This window comes from Engystomops pustulosus, chromosome 7, assembly GCF_040894005.1.
Source record: "Engystomops pustulosus chromosome 7, aEngPut4.maternal, whole genome shotgun sequence".
Classification (NCBI taxonomy): Eukaryota; Metazoa; Chordata; class Amphibia; order Anura; family Leptodactylidae; genus Engystomops; species Engystomops pustulosus.
Genome location: NC_092417.1, coordinates 38,213,201 through 38,234,484, shown reverse-complemented (window position 1 = coordinate 38,234,484; position 21,284 = coordinate 38,213,201). Strand labels below are relative to the sequence as shown.

The following is a 21,284-nucleotide window of genomic DNA, read 5'->3' as shown; positions in this document are numbered from 1 at the left end:
AATGTGCACAGCATCCCGCAGCTTTCCGGCCTCGCTACACAAACTATGCCGCGCTGAGGGCGGGACCGCGGGAGCCTCAGCCATGTAAGGTAACGAGCAGCAGCCGGGCGCAGCATCTCCTTATATGGACACGCTCTGTCAGTCCGCTGGCGGATTGGCTGAGGCGGGGTGACGTCACGCCGCTGGAAGGCGATGATCGTGTCAGTGCTGCGCGTATAGATTGGGATCAATGTAAAGGGATCGGAGCCGCCTCCATAGAGATCTATTATAACATTGCGCAACCGCAGTGTCAACACAATACAGGATGACTGCCAGAGCACCGAGCTCGTCTAAACCTTGGCGCTGCTGTGCCAGTCAGTAATAGAGGATTCCCGAGCTGTCGATCTACAGTTGTCATCAGCACAGATTGATTGTTACATTATCTTAGTGTCATTTAAAGGGATTTTCCATCCTTAGGACAATATTTATATTATTAAGTATTATTATTGTAGAATAAGTTCAGAAAGTTATAAAAAATGTTATGTATATTTCACTGATCATTTACTGCTCCCATGCTGGTGTTGACCGATTCCCAACTTTCTAGGTCATGTGACCATGGAGGTGCACCATCACATGTTTTTTATCCGGGACGTTATCACTGCCTTTTTTATTTTACTGCATTCTGAGATGTTTATCATTGCTCAAGCTTTGTAGTTTCAATCATACACCCACCTATACAGTAGGAGTCTCAATGTATAGAGCGTCCATCATACATTCATATCTATCCCGAAGAAATTTCAGTGGTCCTTCCATCATAAATTTATACATTTTCTATAGTGAATCCCTATTCAGACCTTCACCGATCATTACTTTATTTTTGCCTATCCTGGACAGATCGCAGCAGTCAGACTTCAACCTCTCATACACTTATATGTATCCTCTGGGGATATCAGTGGTCAGACCTCCACCTCTCATACACTTATATGTATCCTCTGGGGGATATCAGTGGTCAGACCTCCACCTCTCATACACTTATATGTATCCTCTGGGGATATCAGTGGTCAGACCTCCACCTCTCATACACTTATATGTATCCTCTGGGGATATCAGTGGTCAGACCTCCACCTCTCATACACTTATATGTATCCTCTGGGGGATATCAGTGGTCAGACCTCCACCTCTCATACACTTATATGTATCCTCTGGGGGATATCAGTGGTCAGACCTCCACCTCTCATACACTTATATGTATCCTCTGGGGGATATCAGTGGTCAGACCTCCACCTCTCATACACTTATATGTATCCTCTGGGGATATCAGTGGTCAGACAACAACCAATCATAAATTTATATCTATCATGTGGGGATCCGATCAGTCAGGCCTTCCCCTTTTCTTACACTTAGGGCGCGTTCACATGTTGCGTTTTGGTCGCGTTTTCATGGCGTTTGAAACGCATATACAACAGCTGATGAGAGGTGATTTGCCTAATTACATTACCATTTACGTTTGTAAACGCAACAAAACGCATACGTTAACGCATTGTTAACACATTCGTTAACGTTGCGTTTATGATGCGTTTTGTAAACTGAAATGTTAACAGTGATTAACAGTAATTAGGCAAATCACCCCTCCTCAGCTGTTGTATATGCGTTTCAAACGCAATGAAAACGCAATGTGTGAACGCGCCCTCAGGCCAGCTGTTCATGAGCGTGCTCGACCCATGCCTGCCCCCCCCCCCCCCCACTCTCTCTCTGCCTACACCTGTCTGCCTTGCTTTATTGTCTCATTCTAGGACAACATGGTATTGTATATGTTGGGCATGTAGGGATCAATACTTAAGAGCTTTGTTACATTGGTCAATTGCACTTTCCATGCATCATTTTTTGCACTTTAGCTCTATATGGTTATTCATATTCTGGTCCTTATGGTTACTGTAGTTCTACTCTTGGCAGACTGTAGTAGGGGTTTTAGGGCAACTTGGCCCTTGGCAGCTTTGTACACCCCTCTGGTGTACTTTTTAAGTGTTTTTATATTTATTGTTGTCCCATCTTGATTGTGTTTAAAATTGTTACTTATCCAATAAACATTTTTTGTTATATTTCGGTCTAGCCTTGTGTACGCATCCCACCTTTTTCTTGTTTTGTTTGGATTGGATGGGGTCGTCTCCGGTAGCGGGGACCCATGCAAGTAGAGTCCGCTGCCCTCCTCCAACTTGCCTCCCCAGTCACTGCCGAGTCTCCCTCTGGTACTGCCGGCCATGCAGGGTCGTGGCCATGGCTCCAGTCTCTCCATGCTACTGCTCTGCTCCGACGCATGGAGGGGCACAATGTTGTTATCACGGTGCCAGGGCATTGGTGTGGTGTATTGTGCCCATCTACAGTGTGTGCAGGATGTTGGCAGGATAGAGCTGGCTCTTGTTAAACATGACCGCTTCATATATAAGGAGCACCGGACTATTAGACGCACTTTTGATTTCTAAGAAAATCATAGGATTTTTGGCGCGTCTTATAGTCCGGTAAAATACGGTAATAAAAAGACAACATAGTTTACTGAAAAGTAATTTTTTTCTAGCATTTTATTCCTATTAAAAAGAATAAAGTATACACTCAATTGCGAAATTATTTGACAACCCAGATGCATCACTTGATATATTGATGCATAACATTCAGATAGATCAGCACTGCAGGGACCCCTATATATATAGTCCTCCGTACAGCCAGTGTTTCAGAGACGGCTGTGCTCTACATTGCAGATTTCTCCAAAGATACTATGCACAGCCTAGGCGTAGCTCCTGGTCAGCCGTGGTCTCCTGACATACATCTCGCCTCAGGGGAGCATAACATCTGATGAGCAGATGTAAGGACTACAAAAGAGACATATAGCTGCCTATAAGCCCCACATCTGTGCAGCAATGAAGGATTTCAGGAAGAAATTGCACACAAAATGTCTTACAATTTTCTCCGCGGGGGTTTTCTAGAAATAAAAATAGCAGCTGACAAGAGACAATGAGCTGTCACTCACATAATCCACCCAGATTATATAAACGAACATCGGCATCACTCACGTGTGTGACGGGGGCAGACCTGGAGATGCTGACAATACTTAGTAATTATCGCTACAGTAATAGCCTACAATACTGACATGTACAGCCTTTACTTCTTGGTGTAAAGACCAGTCACATTAAAAATGATCTTCTAATATAGTTTATTTAAATCACATTTTAGAGCAGGTTGAGTTCCTACCTGTTTTTGCAGTTTGCGGTATTGTTATCGGCACATGATCAGAGCTCACCACCTGTGAAAAGCACATGAGATTTCTACAACTAAGTCTACTAAACTCTCCATAGTGTATATATACAGGACTAGTGACTAGCCTGGGAGCTTTCATCACATGGAGAAGAATGGAGCATGGAATAAATAGTAGAAACCATCAGTGAAACAGTTATATAAGGTATAGTCTGTACTATGAAAAATAGAAAGAGACACAGGCGGCGCCCTTAGTGCAATAGGTCACTTGAAAGTAAGGTGAAGTATTAGAGAGTATCTGCTCACCTGAAGACACCTTGTGTCTTATGCGTCTAGAGCAGATACTTGTTGTTCTCCAGTAGTTGTGGGTAGGGTATGCTGCGTCTTCCCGGAGTCCGGTACAATAGTAGTGCCGGATAGGGAATCACAGGGATGTAAAGGTTTGAAAAACCTGGGTTGGTATAAGACGCGCTGCCCCAATTATGTTATATCCGACAAGGTAGTGAGGTTCAAGATAATATTTATTTGAAGGGTAAAAGGACTACGCGTTTCGGGGGTGGTCTACCCCCTTCCTCAGGTCCGTGACAAATGCTTGAGCGCCGAGGTTCGCTGTGTACCCAGGGTAGGCACAGGACGGTATGCCCGGTGGTGAAGGCTGTGTAGCTGGTTTCGGCGCCGAAACCAACCCGGGTTTTTCAAACCTTTACATCCCTGTAGTAAGCACTAAAGGTTAACAGCTGCTCTGCTGTGTAGATAGTGTCCAGAGAGCAGAAGTTTGGGGCTGTAGAGGAGTGTAAGACACAGCTTGAGGTGCGGACTGGGATAAAGGGATTCACAGGGAACAGTTCTTCTGAATCCACAGATCTGCAGAGACACAGCTCAGCTAGTTATACACAGTAAGCATCACATCACCTTCCCTACAGAGTGAGCAGGGAGTAGAAGCCCCTGCCCTTCAGCAGATAAAAATCTGTAGAACCATTTTGAGTAAACAAAAGGATGGTTTCACAGAAATAAGCAACACAGTTAGGGGATACAGCTACTGCAGGTGCAGGATAAACTGAGGAGGATAGCAAAGAAACGGCCTTTACTTTGCTGGCTAGTTGTATGTGCTGCTTGGACTTGCTGCTCGATAATGAGCTGATTAAGAGGGTTTTTCTATGGCTGCGGTGCAGTCAAATGGTAGAGCTGGAGGCCTTGGTTGACGTCTTTATGGTAATAGATAACAGTCTACCATATTTTTTAGCCTTGGTCTTGCTATGGATATGTTTAGTACGTACTGTGTGTCGGAAGCTTCCCCTGCATCCAAGTCAATCATAAACCCAAAAATATATTTTAAGATAGATGTAAAACTAAAGAAAATAATAACGATATACTATAAATGATAACTATCTTTACAATATACATAGCGAGAAATGTCCAAGGGGTGGAATCGAAAAAAATCTCCCTAATGAATCCTGCTCATACATATTTTCCCTACTCCAAGAAGTCACCATAATAATAATAATAATTCCTTTATGTATATAGCGCACACAGATTACACAGCACTGCACAGAGTTTGCCAAATCAGTCCCTGCCCAAATGGGGCTCACAATCTAATCAACTTACCGGTATATTTTTGGAGTGTGGGAGGAAACCGGAGGACCCAAAGGAAACTCACGCGAACACGGAGAGAACATACAAACTTTTGCAGATGTTAACCCTGGGACTTGAACCCAGGTTCAAGGTGCTACAAGGATGTAGTGCTAACCACCGAGCCACCATGCTTCCCTATCCTGTAAAGAATATCTCCCCCATGGACAATAACAACTTGCCTTTAGTTACATCCCGCATTTCACAAACTCATGAATGGGTCATAAAATGTGATAACAGACCACAGTAATGACTGGCCTTGGGCTATGTGGGCAACCTGATCCTAATGCAGGCAATTCAATAGCATATGGCCACAGCACAAAGACAACCCTGGTGTCTTTACCCACCTAAGCTCCTGCAAATGGCATAACACACTATAGAATTTTTTACATAATGTTCCTTAAAGTAGATTTTCTTAATATATATATTTGGCTACAGGACCCCCATCCGTTTTAATGTACTTAGATCTCAAAACTGAAGTTTCAGAAGTATATTTGGAAATATAAGAGAAGACTGTATTTCTGTTCCTCTATGTTCCTTTTAAGTCCAAAAAAAAAAAATTCAGAGCTTTCATTGTGACCAAAGACACAAGACCATTGTCTTGGAAGAAAAATCATCTGAACAAAGCCCTGAGGGAAGAGCCAGAAGAATCAGAGAAGACTCTTTACGTTCTGATTAGCGATAATTTACTATGGGTTTTATATTGTTTTGTATCTTTTCTAATTAGTGGAGAGGAAAAAAAAAAGAGCTATAAACAGACATGATAAACAATCACAGGAAAAGTCCTGCAAGTCATTTACTCGCAGGAAAGATGACTTCGAAGCCGGCTGCATTGTGCAACACCAAAGCTGCTCATAAACATCAAATACACACAAAACCAGCTGAGAGATCTTCAAGGCTGACAAGGTTTTAGCAGGTTCACCATTCATGTACATGATCACAGCCTGCAAGCTGAACCACTTAAAGCAAATTTGTCACCTACTATTAATATCAAACTAAAAAATAATTTGTTCTAATCGTTTTTTTTAAATTGTAGATTTGTGTAACAAAAAAAAAAAAAAAATCTTATTTCCTGTACGTGATTCATTGGGGCGGCCATCTTTCCTGAGATGCTGTGCACAGCAGCCACATAGAAAATTGTAGTCTGGAGATGAACCATTAGTCTTTAATGGGGAGTATTGTGGATATGCTCCATGCTCTGTGCCATGTACCCCTCCTCCCAATGGGATCAGACTACAGGATATTCACATCATATCATTTGTACATGCTCAGCGTATGTACCAGGAAGACTCCTGGCGTATATGCTTAGTGTATACATAGGCATGTACTGTCTGACCAGTATACGTTGTGTACTGTGGGACACACAGGATGGTAAGATGTAGTAAGCTGTATCTTTCCATTCTGCTTCCTACTGCCATTGAAATCTATAAGGGACGGATGCAATGTATTGCATCCAACCCCCAGCCTCCTCTGTGCGTACACTCAGTCACCAATGATGTAATGTATTGTCCATAAAAGGAAAGTGACATTACTGGGGGGCAAGACCTTGAACATAAGTAGCAGCCAATCCCTTTCTGCTACCCCTCCTTAAGTGGGGAGGAACAGGAGGACATATCCCACAGTAAAAGCATACAGTGGGATACATCTAAGCCCTCCATTGCAAGGGTGCGTGGGAATCCAATGTATTCTTACAACATAGACCCAAATGAGATATGATTGTGGTCTTTTGTATATGAAGGAGTTAACTATCATTGCAATTCTGTCTATAATGATCAGAAAAGTGAAATGATCAAAAATGCTGCAAAGTGATCTTTAAAGAACAGGAAGTGTGAAAATTTCTGTACTAGCTAGTAATATGTTTCTAAGGCTGCATTCACACTGCCGTTGCCCGCCGTACCGTAGCATGGAGGGCACACAGCGGCGCCGGGGCGAGGAGGAGGGGGCGAGCGCTGCACATCCCCGTCCCTCTCTATAGAGGAACATGGCGCACAGCGCCCTATGCGGGACTGGCGTCTATGTGGGATGTATATAGGCTGTATATAGGTCGGCCGTATATACGTCCCCCATACGGGAGTGTGAATGCTGTCTTATTTGGTGGAGCTATACAATGACCTGATCTCATAGACCTTGTATTATATTTGTGGAGAATTCAGTTTAGTGCAGTGACGTCACTCATACAAGTTTTTCAGAGCAGAAATAGACGTGAAGGGGCTCATTTACTAAGGGCTTTGCCGCGCACTTTTCTCGGACCGTGCACATTCTTCTAGGCTCAAACTGCTTGCACAGGCATTTAAGAAGTGTCTGCGCTGGGATTGTGTTGCACGCGACCATTTTTGTCGCGCTTTTGCACTGGCTTCCATGCGGCACAAATCAGTCGGACTGATTCGGACCGCACGCCGTATTTAACTTGCAAAGTCTGTCACACGCCCTATGTTAAAGCTGCACCACTAAAAAGATGGTGAACTCTGTCAGGCCAGTGCAGGGAAGCAACAGATTCATGATTTCTGGCGCACCATTTTAGTGAATTGCCGCACCCAGCATTATACACAGAAATAGCACTTTTAGTGCATTTTCTGAATTTCTAAGTAAATGTGACCCGAAATGTGAATTTTCCACATTCAAAATGCATTTACAGATAAGTTACCCACCGGTCGAGCACTCTTTCTCCTGTGTGCTCCTTCGGTCTACCATGATAAAGTGATGATGCGCCCAGTCAATGCCTATCCTCACCAGAGTTGCACCCCTACGAAAATAGGGTTGTAATAATAGTTTAAATTTTTTGCCCTTTGTGGAAAATCACTAACTCAGCCAGTGACTAATTTTCAGAAACAGCTGCCAGAAGCTGATGTATTCCCACGTTAGGGGAATCAATATTTGATCAATGAACACAAAGTTCATTCATTGGCAATGAACACACAAGCATCAAGCACAGAAAACTCAATGTGGCAGATTTACTTATCCGGTCCCTGCGCGTTCCCCGATCCGGAGTGTTCGACGAGAATGCACTCTGCCGCGATTCACTTACATCGTGCGCCCGATATCCTGCATGTGCCGGTCCCCGCTCCGGTCCGCCCGAGTTCACCTTCTTCTTCCGGTTGTATGTACGTGTTTGGCCTTGCGACGCAATTTTAAAGTTAAAGCCCCTGCTCAGTCCGAATCATTCGGATCGTCGACGGAACGCCCCGCGATTGGGGGCCGGCGTCGATGTGGAAAAATCTGATCGCGTGACACGATCATCACGAATACCTGTCCCAGCGGTGTGATCCCCGAAAACCCTTAGTAAATAAGCCCCAATGTGCGCGTTTACAGAACAGAAAAAAGAAATGTGTATTCTAAGAATCATGGACCACACGGACTGTCAGCTATTTAAAAGAGCCAACACCATATGCCTGTGTTCACACAACGCACATTTTAATGGTTTTTACCCTTCATATTTCCTGCGGCGATACAACAGCAATAGGTGAACACTTTCTGGAACGCTCTACCCTTGGCCACAAAGGTATAAAAAGCTGCTATAACATGTTACATAATAAGAACGGGCTCCAGGCTAATGTTTTTGCAAAAAGAGAAGCAGTAAAACCCTAAAAGGACTGTCCACTTTCAGTAAATAATTGATGTTTGTGGAATTAAAGGTTAGAGAATTTTCCAATATACTTTCTGTATCCATTTTCTGGATCTTTGCTTGTTGTCATTCTATAGGAAGCTTCTATGTTTACTTCCACTGGATAGAAATCTGACCATGTTCATGTGATGTCACACAGGCGAACGTCTCATTATATCACAGAGAGTAATCAGAGCTGTGTGATATAACAAGTTGTGCACCTGTGTGACATCACATGACCAGGTATATAACGAGCCATGCGCCTGTGTGACATCACATGACCAAGGATATATAATGAGCCGCGCACCTGTGTGACATCACATGACCAAGGATATATAACGAGCCATGCAGCTGTGTACTATCAGGGATACAATAAGACTTGCACCTATGTGACATCACACGACCAGGTATATAACGAGCCATGCACCTGTGTAATATCACATGACAAGGGATGTAACGAGCTGTGCACCTGTGGACATCACATGACCAGGGATTCACTGAGCCGTGCACCTGTGGACATCACATGACCAAGGATATAACGATCCGTGCACCTGTGTAATATCACATGAAAAGCTATGTAACAAGCCGTGCACCTGTGTGACATCACATGACCAAGGATATAACGATCCGTGCACCTGTGTAATATCACATGAAAAGCTATGTAACAAGCCGTGCACCTGTGTGACATCACATGACCAGGGATATAACGATCCGTGCACCTGTGTAATATCACATGAAAAGCTATGTAACAAGCCGTGCACCTGTGTGACATCACATGACCAGGGATGTACAATGAGCCATGACCCTGAGTGACATCACATGACCAGGGACCGGCATTATCCACCGGAAATAAACAATCAAGCTCCCTACAAAATGACAGAAACCAGAGATCTAGAAAACTGCGAGGAATTGACACAGAAAGTATACTTGAAATTTTTATAACTTTTCATTACAAAAACAATATAAATTATTTGATGAAAGTGGACATTATCCTTAAACATTACCTACACCATGTGTTGATTTAAAAAGTTGCGTATAAGACCCTGTGGTAACACTTTTCCAGAGGATCTTTACCGCCCATCTTTATAAAGATATTGCTGCACCGATTCCAGCAAAGTTACAATATTTTTTGGAGCCTCCCATCTTTCCTGAGTCATCATTGCTTTTAGATTTGTCACCCGCTTCACCATAGCTGGGTGGTGCTTAGCCCCAGCCCGTCCCATTTGGCTGTAGAAGGTCTAATTAGCATATAGGGTGGCAATCATTACATCACAAATTCTTCAGAAATGGTCAATGCTAGAATAAAAATGCAGCCGTGTGGGATTTAGTAGAGCGCCACCTATGGGATAAGAGTTGGTGAATGTGGAGGATTCCCACATTGCATAATTAACCAAATTTACAGATCATAATGCAAGTTACAAGGATTTTCCTACAAAGAATAAAATCCTGCCCCTTATTGAGCAGCCTTTTAACCCCTTAAGGACCAGGCCCTTTTTCGTTTTTGCGTTTTTATTTTTCACTCCCCACCTTCAAAAATCTATAACTTTTTTATTTTTCCATGTACAGAGCTGTGTGATGGCTTATTTTCTGCGTAACAAATTGCACTTCGTAGTGATGGTATTAAATATTCCATGCCGTGTACTGGGAAGCGGGAAAAAAATTCTAAATGCAGTGAAAATGATGAAAAAACACATTTGCGCCATTTCTTGTGGGCTTGGTTTTTACAGCTTTCACTGTGCACCCTAAATGACATGTCTATTTCATTCATTGGGTCAATACGATCACGGGGATACCAAATTTGTATAGGTTTTATAATGTTTTCATACATTTACAAAAATTAAAACCTCCTGTACAGAAAAAAAATTCTTCATTTTGCCGTGTTCTTGCGCTAATAACTTTTTCATACTTTGGTGTATGGAGCTGTGGGTGGTGTCATTTTTTGCGACTTCTGATGACGTTTTCAATGCTTCTATTTTTAGGACTGTTCGACATTTTGATCACTTTTTATAGAATTTTTTCTATTTTTCAAAATGGCAAAAAAATGCCATTTGCGACTTCGGGCGCTATTTTCCGTTACGGGGTTAAACGCAGTGAAAAACGGTTATTATATTTTGATAGATCAGGCATTTTCGGACGCGGCGATACCTATTGTGTTTATGATTTTTACTGTTTATTTATATTTATATCAGTTCTAGGGAAAGGGGGGTGATTTGAATTTTTATGTTTTTTTAATATAATTTTTTTTTTTTTACTTTTTTTAATTTATTTTTTTTACTATTTTACAGACTCCCTAGGGTACTTTAACCCTAGGTTGTCTGATTGATCCTACCATATACTGCCATACTACAGTATGGCAGTATATGGGGATTTTGCATACCATCTATTATAATGTGCAGATCGCACATTATAATAGATAGCCTCGATCATGACAGCCTGGGATCTTTGTGTGATCCCAGGCTGTCATGGCAACGGATCGCCGCTCCCCGGTGACGTCACGGGGAGTGACGATCGGAGCCAAGATGGCGGCGCCCACGCGCCGCCGGCTCTTTAATGCCGCTGGCAGCTTTGCCGGCGGCAATCAAAGGGTTAACACCCGCGATCGGTGCAAGCACCGATCGCGGGTGTTAGCGACGGGCGTTTGCTTCATTATGAAGCAAATGCCCGGTGAGTATGAAGAGGGCTCAGCCTGTGAGCCCTCTTCATACTCCCCCATGCGCAGTAAGACGTAAGGGTACGTCTTATTGCGCTATGGGGTTAATGTCCTGTGGTGGACGCACATGCTCAGTCTTTACTTTCTATTTGCTCCTTCTGAATCTGCAGAGTTGTATTTCATTCACAGACAAGATACTGAGCGAGATGATAACTCACCCTAGCACATGTATCAAGATGGACACGGAAATGGCTGTATAATAAAACCTCAAAAAAGCACAATCCTTCCCGAAATTGTGCAATATTTGAGGATATAATAATTTTCTAACACCAAAGACCATCATGAAGGACCAGGGACACCTACTCACAGATCCAGGCACTGTGACTGTGGTAACCTTCTTATATTTATTATCCATGGCCTCCTTTCTTCTAATATCAGCTTTTTAAATTGTGCTAATGAGCCAGATGGGCTCTGGGGGTGTTACCAGAGCCCCACCATGCTTCAGATTCACAGGCTGTTATGCTGTACCGAAGCACTCCCACTGTGTTCTAAAATTTCCTGCTGCCTTGAGATTCCAGCGGAGATTGGGGAGGTAAGACAGTGTAACAGCCTCTGAAGCCATAGCCTTCTGGCTAAATAGCATAATGTTAAAAGTTGATTTTAGAAGAAAGGAGGAAATGGATTACCATGGTCACTGTGTCTGGATCTATGGGTAAGTGTCAATGGTTTATTGTGCCTGATGTTAATGGAACATTACTTTAATTAACATTTAAAAAAAAAGTTTATAATTCCAAACAGGATTTAACTATAAACAGTAGTCTGAACTGGAAATAATGTTTAACCTCTCTCTGCTAAGGACATGTGTCCTGGTAAAATCCTAGTTCTGGTTCCATTTTAAAGCTAAAATGTAAAGTTGGGAACTACTCATGCCCCTGGTTTTCTAGGACCTATAACCTATGATCTGGATGTAGTTCTAGGTGCTATGGATAATGACTCTTAGTAACCAGTACAGACGGGAAATGCCTTTCGCGACTTAAGTGCTACCTTGCCAGGATGTATGCGGGAAAGGTTTAAGATATATGTGGGCAAATTTTTTTCCACAAACACAACAAAATGTTGTGTTCAAGAACATGTCCAGGCATTCTTTATCGCCTGCATTGACACTGGGTGCTCAGTGGTCAACTCCCAATGCTAAATAAGTATCAGGAGTTGTCATGTTATGTTTCGGATTGTCCCCTGGACCCAGCATCACAAAGCTATACATCACTGTATATAGTACTGAAGGTCGCTGGATTGACATCCTACAACACAAAACCAGTCAAACAAGAAACGACTGAAAAGAAAGGGTTTTCTTTAATTTGTTGGGTCAGTCCTAAGGTTTTCTCGTCACAGATAAATTTTGGATCCTTTGGCAATATACAGAAAAAAAAAGAAACCTGTTGCAGTTCAGATTCTTGCCGCCGCTGTACTGTGCCACGTCCACGCCACTAAATAAGATATTATTATTATTTTTACGTCCAGCAGTGCGGCTGCTCTCGGATACCTTATCACCTAACCTTAAACGTAAAAAGGGAGAGAAGAAACTATAAAAATAGCTGAAAGAAAACACTGCCGCCTTTAGTGCAAACTCAGCTGCGGCCATGCCACGCCAAACTGCCCGGCACAGCCGCAGGATTTTTTTTTTTTAATGAATTGTACACACTTAGGAAATCTCCTCGAGGAGACGCGCCTAAAGTTTCATTTTCTTTTCGGAGGAAGGATTTTCACGTTCCTCCTGCCAGTGTCTTTTCAGTGCGGCTGGAGGCTGTAAGCCCCCGTTGTCTGTGTGACATGTGGCGCTCTCTTTGGTACTCCTAGTAGAGCCCACTTCTGTTATACACATGCACTTGTGCAGTGACGCCACCACCTGCATGGAGTTGGTACTGTCTATAGTGGAGTGCGTATGGCAAGACGCCGCCACCTGCTCCACGTAACTCTGTCCACCGTTATTACAGTCCGTGGAGTGAAGGTGCAGGTGGCCGTTGCTGGGAGGAGTGCAGCTCACCTCCGCGTCCTCCTCTTTTAGTTCTCCTTCTGGGGTCTTTATGTTGCTGTCTGTGCTTTTACTATCAGTACAAGGGGATTGCTGGTTTACTGTGGAGTCGGCGCTAGTTTGCGCTGTGCTACCGTCACGCAGGTCGCAAGAGTCATCAGAGCAAGACGTTAGTTCCTTATGGACGGAGGTCCCGTTCAGCTTTTTCGCCTCTGATGAGTACTCTATAGACCCGGTGTCCTGTGAAGTGTTTTCTATCTCCTCCACCTTTTTGTGGAGGTTAAGGCTATCTATTAAGGAGTCTTTACTATCGGAAGTATTATCGCTCTCTAAAGTGGGGGGCAGCGTACTACTACCCCTGTGGCTTGTTCCTGGCCTTGAGTCGTCACCGTCCGCGTCCACGGTGGAAGGTTCGCCATCTTTACCTTTGGAGTAAGATATGTAAGAATACTGGAGCCATTTGTAAGCTTTGTAGATCTTTCTCTCCACAGAGTCTATATTGGGACAGAGTGATGATGATTTTCGATCTACCCGAGTAGGACTTCTTCTGTCTGGTGAAGACTCAGCAGATGTAGAGAGCTCATCCACTGCGATCTGGGGGTAATCGTGCACATCCTCGCCGATTATTGCCGATGTGCTCTCAGAGTTCGGTTTTACCTTTTCCTCCTTCTGTATTTTTTGTTTCTGCCGTAATGCATTGCGCTGTCGCATTGAGCTCCTGAGGTCACTAAGGATGTCTTCCTCGTCGCTGCTGCTACTACTGCTGCTGCTACTGCTGCTGGAACGAACTTCCTCAGGACTCGGAGAACGAGGTCGAGGGACTGCGCTACTCCCCTCCGCTTCTGTTTCACCTGCATTGTCATCAGAGTCTGAGTTGTTGGCAATGGCTGCTAGATATTTGTCCTGGTATTTAGTAAGTGCTAATAGTCGTAATTTTTGTGACGTAGTCCTGGATCTTCTAGAAGGGGAATCATTTGATCTCTGCGAGTCCCCGGCGGTGGCAGCCTCATCAGACTCCCCGGGGTTTTGCACTGGAGAGGGAGGTAAAGAAGCCGAGGACTCAGAGTCACTATAGGCAGAACGCTCACTGACTCCGGGGTGAAGCTGCAGCATTGTGCTGTCACTATCAGAGTCAGAACTCCAACCCTCAATTTCCCGCCTGACAAGAGAGTCAAAAAACGCCATCATTCTAGGGTCCTCCTGGACTGACTGGTTAGCATAATCATGGGACAATCCACTTCCACTATTCAATACAAGTCCAATGTATTCTTCATGTGTGTACAAACTGCGGGAATCATCCTCTATCTCTCCATCCAGATCTCCACAACAGTCTGGTTGCTTGTATGGGCTCCATATCTGTAACAGAAACAATATAAACAAAAACTTTATTTACATAAAAAACTTTAATAATAACATTCAAACTGACAGACTTTTTTTTTTTTAATTTATGGCAGTAGCGTTGGAAGTCAATTACTTATAAAGTTAGTTACATACCATACCAAGCTGACAGTCAGCAGCCCCCTTGTCCCCGGTATACAGCCTGCAGCCCCCTTGTCCCCGGTATACAGCCTGCAGCCCCCTTGTCCCCGGTATACAGCCAGCAGCCCCCTTGTCCACGGTATACAGCCAGCAGCCCCCTTGTCCCCGGTATACAGCCTGCAGCCCCCTTGTCCCCGGTATACAGCCTGCAGCCCCCTTGTCCCCGGTATACAGCCAGCAGCCCCCTTGTCCCCGGTATACAGCCTGCAGCCCCCTTGTCCCCGGTATACAGCCAGCAGCCCCCTTGTCCCCGGTATACAGCCAGCAGCCCCCTTGTCCCCGGTATACAGCCTGCAGCCCCCTTGTCCCCGGTATACAGCCAGCAGTCCCCTTGTCCCCGGTATACAGCCTGCAGCCCCCTTGTCCCCGGTATACAGCCTGCAGCCCCCTTGTCCCCGGTATACAGCCAGCAGCCCCCTTGTCCCCGGTATACAGCCAGCAGCCCCCTTGTCCCCGGTATACAGCCAGCAGCCCCCTTGTCCCCGGTATACAGCCTGCAGCCCCCTTGTCCCCGGTATACAGCCAGCAGCCCCCTTGTCCCCGGTATACAGCCTGCAGCCCCCTTGTCCCCGGTATACAGCCAGCAGCCCCCTTGTCCCCGGTATACAGCCAGCAGCCCCCTTGTCCCCGGTATACAGCCAGCAGCCCCCTTGTCCCCGGTATACAGCCAGCAGCCCCCTTGTCCCCGGTATACAGCCAGCAGCCCCCTTGTCCCCGGTATACAGCCAGCAGCCCCCTTGTCCCCGGTATACAGCCAGCAGCCCCCTTGTCCCCGGTATACAGCCAGCAGCCCCCTTGTCCCCGGTATACAGCCAGCAGCCCCCTTGGCCCCGGTATACAGCCAGCAGCCCCCTTGTCCCCGGTATACAGCCAGCAGCCCCCTTGTCCCCGGTATACAGCCAGCAGCCCCCTTGGCCCCGGTATACAGCCGGCCAGCCCCCTTGGCCCCGGTATACAGCCGGCCAGCCCCCTGGCCCCGGTATACAGCCGGCCAGCCCCCTGGCCCCGGTATACAGCCGGCCAGCCCCCTGGCCCCGGTATACAGCCAGCAGCCCCCTGGCCCCGGTATAGAGCCGGCCAGCCCCCTGGCCCCGGTATACAGCCGGCCAGCCCCCTGGCCCCAGTATACAGCCGGCCAGCCCTTGCCCTTAGTATGCCCAGCCTATAAAAAAAACAAACACTCTACTCACTTTTCTGCAGCCCCTTTTCTTGCTTCGGCTATGCTCCGGCTCCATGTCCCTGCGCGGTTCCGTCGCACGTACCATGATGTCGGCCGCTTGCTGACTTCATAGTGCGTGCGACGGTACCACACAAGGACACAGACCCAGAGCATTGCCAAAGTAAAAAAGGACCGGCGGGGGCGTCGGAGAGGTGAGTACAGCGTTCCTTTTTTTTTTTTTTTTTTTTTTTTACAGATTTTTAAGCCCATTTTTTGGGCTTATACTCTATTTACGTTCAATATTGGCACAACACACTGCTTGCGGAAAATCAGCTAACCATCTAATGTGTATGGGGGTGTCCTGACTCGCCAATACTGACAGATGAAGGTGGAAGGAAGGGTCATACATAATGGGTGTCCTAAAATCATGTCATCAATTTGATTTGATATCCTGTATCTATGATCGCCATTAAAGGGGGTTGTATCAACTTTTGTTGTGATCTCCTAACAATCTGATCACCAGAACAGACCCCCCAATAGTTCACAATAACAGAGGTCCCGTTCGACTTGAGTGTTCGATAGCTTAACCCTTTGTAGTGAGGAGGCCCTATTATTGTTAACTGTGGTGGGGGTCCCAGCATTTGGACTCTCACAAACAGATTGTTTTCTCCTATACACAGGGGGAACGCATAACAATCAAACTGAGTAGTTTTTCACTAGGCCATGTTTAAGACAACATCGTTGAAATGCGTAGATCTTGGAACCTTATCGTGTACACCAGTCTTTCGATGTTATTTCAAGAATTATGGAATAAACTAAAAGTTTTATTGCAAGTACCTTCCTGCCTTTTTCTCAACAATCAAACTTGATACAACCCCTTTAAGAGAAGTTCATTGACAGAGTTCTTATGCGTTTCTGTTGCAGCACGTTGGCGCTCCCATTACAGTAACACAATAGGAATTAATCAGTGATATTATGTGACAGTAAGAGGGGAGGAGCTAAATGGGTCCCAAATCTCAGCATCTTGCAAGGAAGATGGACAGAAATAGAATGAATTGTCAGATTACAATGAGGTCAATGGAGAAGGGAGCGACCAGAAGTGAGTCACAGCAGCTAGAAAACCAACCACCAGGTGAACGTGTGCAGCAAACTCACCGACAGAGACAGCAGATATGAAAGCTGATGGAAAATTAAAGAGCTATTCCCGTTTAGACAAACTAATGTTATTGTTTGTATTATCAAAACTTATAGAATTTTCCAACATACTTTCTGCATCAATTCCTTATGGTTTTCTAGATCTCTGCTTGCTGTCCTTCTATAGAAAGCTTCTATGTTTACTTCCCGTGGATAGAAATCTGTCCATGGTCACACAGGTGCACGGCTCGTTAGTATTATAGAGAGTAATCAGAGCTGTGTGATATAACGAGCCGTGCACCTGTGTGACCATGGTCAGATTTATATCCCCTGGAAGTAAATATAGAAGCTTTCTATAGAAGGACAGCAAGCAGAGATCTAGAAAACGATGAGGAATGGATACAGAAAGTATATTGGAAACTTCTGATAAAACAAACAATAACATTAATTTGCTGTAATGGGAACACCCCTTTAAGTTTACAGGTCACGTAATGACCAGAAACAATGTTATTCCTTATGCACAAACATGAAAGGTGAGGTAAGCTGTAATACAATGTGTTTTATGTTAAAATAAAGCACAATTGCATTTTCATACACTGACTTACAATCAGTTCTTTATATCTACTTATAGTTTATTGACTGTATTTGGCATCTCACCTTTATAATCTTCTCAACGCCTGAAGAACAGATCATGTACGTGTCCGGGTTGAATCGCACTTGATTTACAATAGACCGATGTCCCTTTAGTACCATAAACGCCCCATTTACAACCCTTCCAGGTCCGCCTACAAGAGTAATGGGCATAAAACAAACAAACAACAATGACATAAACAAACATCTTAATGAACAGTAACAAAGCACAAATTGTATTAAGACAGAATATTCTGCAATGTCTCGTTGCGTTATGCATGCAGCCTGTCATCTACATTACATGGAGGATACTAGTCATGTCCTGAGCGTGTTACACAGTCATCAGCAGATGCTGGATTTGTGCCAAGCCATTTACTACACAACAGTGATGCAATAATCTCCTTTACTCAGGAAGAAATTAGCCGATTTGTGACTGCAGGCCTGATGGTTCTTGTGTATTTTGTAGGGACGTGATCAGTTCACATGTAGAGCTAAAAAACATTACTGGAACGAACACAACTGGCCCACAACTTAAACCAGTATTGTGTAGGGCACGTACCTAGCTTTCCTGACATACCTACCCTGTACCCCAGAAATCTGCTATTTCAGAGAAAATTATTTCAAAGAAAATTATGTTTTTTTGTTTTATCAAATGAGCTCCTTTAATGCACATGGGGCGGGGCCATTCCTGCTTTATTCTTTCTACACTTCCCGGCGTCGCCCTACGCGTCCCTTATGCAGGGATTGACATCCCTTGTTGCAAGTATATGTAAAACTAGAAAACTGAGCGCCAGTGCAACCTGTAGTATACTAAAAAACTAATTTGCATGAAAAGAAACTAACAACATGCTTCGCACAATTCAGGTTTTACTTTTGGGGTTTGTTGGAAGCAGGTGGACGCCCTCTAAAGGGGTCGGGGTACGAAAAAAAAAATATAGAACACATACTGCTTGTATCTGGAACATACAGTATAAGGCCTTGCACTGACAAAAAGTTCCAGTGGGTCATGGGGCCTGACTTCATCCATTTAGTTGAACACTGGACATGACTTGTTTTCCAGCTGACTTTTACCTACTATGTTGTCCCCTGGTCCAAGGAGGCCGCTCATTGGATGAGGCTGGCTCCACCCCCTTGGAAATTTTGGGTAAAAAAAATATACAAATTTAGGCCCCTTCCACATGATCGCATACATACCCACGTACATACAAAGACGAGTGGCACACAGGACGTGTCCCATATTTTGCACCATGGTGCGGTGAGGCACTTGGGGGTGGCGGGGGGGGTCGTGATCACCGCCCCCATAACGGCCATGAGTCCTTACTCAATGTGTAGGAAAAATTTAAAGCTCTACCCCCGCAGAATCACATTTACATTAACACACCTGCTTCTGGACTGGACGGGATCTTCCACATGTACAGGTTGAAGTCATCTGAGCCGGAGAGGATGTACTGAAAGAACAATTGAGGAATAGGCAAAGTATGAATATCTTCCAGTAACTCACTTCCTTCCCCTAGATGTCCATAATACGCAGGATAGAGTTGTGCTAGATCATAATACCAGCAGAGCAAGAGACAGGAGCAATCCCCAGACTCACATACAAGAAGACATCTGGTCTACATAAAACACTAGATACACTGCAATTTCCATTCATAGTCACAGTTTTTTAGGCAGGAAAACCAGAGATAAATAATTCCAGTTACATCCTCTGAGCAACCAGCACAGAAGATCCCAATAAAATCCCATGGTAAATACTTGATACATTACTGTACATACAAAGTGTACAACTTAATACCATCACATGAAAGCTTCCATAAACAGGATCATCGGCTAAGCGAATTTGGTGGCTGCAAGACATTATGCTATATATATAACCGAGTGCCAAACCATGGCTGCCGAAACACAGACACGTGACCTGTGACTGAGAGGTCTTTCCATTAAGGAATGTGGTCCTTTGACCAGAGACAGCTCATAAAGTGTTGTGCTCATTATTACCTCTATACCGGTCCAGATGTTACCCCTTTAGTATAAGCTCATCATCCTTCCCTATATCACGGACCCCTGCTGTAGCACTAAAACTCTTTCCCATGTTCCTCTCTCACTGTCTTCTGACTACACCCTGTCAAAATAAATACCTAGGGCCTGACTATGTTCTGGAATTCCCAAATCCTTTGGTTCCTGAACCTGTATGTTAGTGTATGTGCGGATAATCTCCCATATAGACTATTACAAAAAGCTTTCATCTAGTGCCATTGGAGGAAAGTTGCGTCCGTTGACTTGCCACTACACAGGGTATGGAAATGTGTTTCTAAAATAATATGGCTACATTCACACAATGTATGCCCGCCGTACCGTAGTACGCGGCGCCAGCGCTGCTCACCCCTGCCCCTCTCCATAGCGATATATGCCCGCGGCGCTGTATTATGGGGATAGATAGGACATGTACTATCTTTCTCCCGACTATGGAACGGTACAGTGCTGCACCATACCGCTCCCGTGTATGGTGGATATATATACGTCTCCCATACGTTCATATGAATGTAGCCTAAGTGCTTATTTCCGCTGGAAGACGCCCAAATCAGGTAATCAGTGATGGTCTTCAGTGTCACATTTCCAGGACTTCTCCCGAGGTGCACCAATTCTCTGGAATGCTCTACCCAGAATTATCAGACTAATACCCAAACACCAAAGCTTCAAATGTGCTCTAAAAATCCATCTCTTTATGCAGGCCTATCCCTTTACCAAACTGCATGAAACCTCAACTTTTTCCCCCCACTAACCTCCCCTGTGTACTCCTCCCATCCCTTATCATGCAATTACTAGGTAACTCTCACTCATGACCCTCCATCCCCTTTCCTCAGCCTCTCCCCTGCTTCCTGAGTGAAGATGGGGGATTGACGAGAAGATGACACAGGACTTTTGAACTGCTCCCCTACCAGGATGCAAGATAGTGAGCCAGCTAATTCAAAATAATCAAGTAAAAAGCCGGGTATTTATTTACTGACAAAGGCATCTCTGAAATGAACAAGCCTTAGGCTATTGGAACCGGTCATCAGGTAAAAATGACCTCCCCGATGACAGGTTCCCATTGAGGTGTGCAATGCAATATTTGTAGCTGTTTTCAGCAGAGGTCTCTTCTGAAAGGCGAGGTATGCAAAACGCAGGCTCATATAAAGCCTATGGGTGATCTTTATCCAGACTCGTGTTCATTGCACCATTCTTGATTTCGGTACTGAAGTAAAGATGCGCTTAATTCATTTGCGAAGTACCTCCCCGTCGATAAAAAAAAAAAAAGTTGTGATAGTTTTGATAAATTAACCCTTCTTATTTCATACATATTCTGATTGTTTGAGAAGATCCTTGCCACACACATCCATTGTGTTCAACTGAACTCTGCTCCTTAATTTCTGTGACCTTCGGGGGTTTCTCTGCCCTCCAATCACAGTCATCCAAAATTCTGACATCACTAGGATATGTAGATTTTTATAAACCAGAAATATAATAACAGAGCTTGCATTTGGTTTTTTTTTTAACCCCATCCCTGCAGAAAAGTTTCCCATATTTCTGAAAGTTACTTCGATAAGTCAGATTTCACTCCTTTTCCCTCAGATGAGCACCCTGTGCCCATAAAATTCTTGAACTGAAAGGTCTCCTACCTCCTACCATTCGAGCCCCAGAGGGCAGCCGG

At 44.5% G+C, this 21,284-nt stretch overlaps 1 protein-coding gene across 4 annotated transcripts in view; it reads right to left on the bottom strand.

The window, feature by feature from the left end:
* Positions 1 to 12,439: 12,439 nt before the first annotated feature.
* DCAF5 (DDB1 and CUL4 associated factor 5) overlaps positions 12,440 to 21,284 on the bottom strand; it is a 34,408-nt gene continuing 25,563 nt past the window's right edge. For all 4 annotated transcript variants that reach the window (XM_072115489.1, XM_072115490.1, XM_072115491.1 and 1 more), the window contains 3 exons: positions 18,981 to 19,047; positions 17,627 to 17,754; positions 12,440 to 14,493 (listed from right to left, as the gene is read on the bottom strand). In XM_072115489.1, coding sequence (XP_071971590.1) covers positions 12,835 to 14,493; positions 17,627 to 17,754; positions 18,981 to 19,047 — 1,854 coding nt within the window. In that variant the 3' untranslated portion in view covers positions 12,440 to 12,834. The remainder of the gene's footprint in view (positions 14,494 to 17,626; positions 17,755 to 18,980; positions 19,048 to 21,284) is intronic.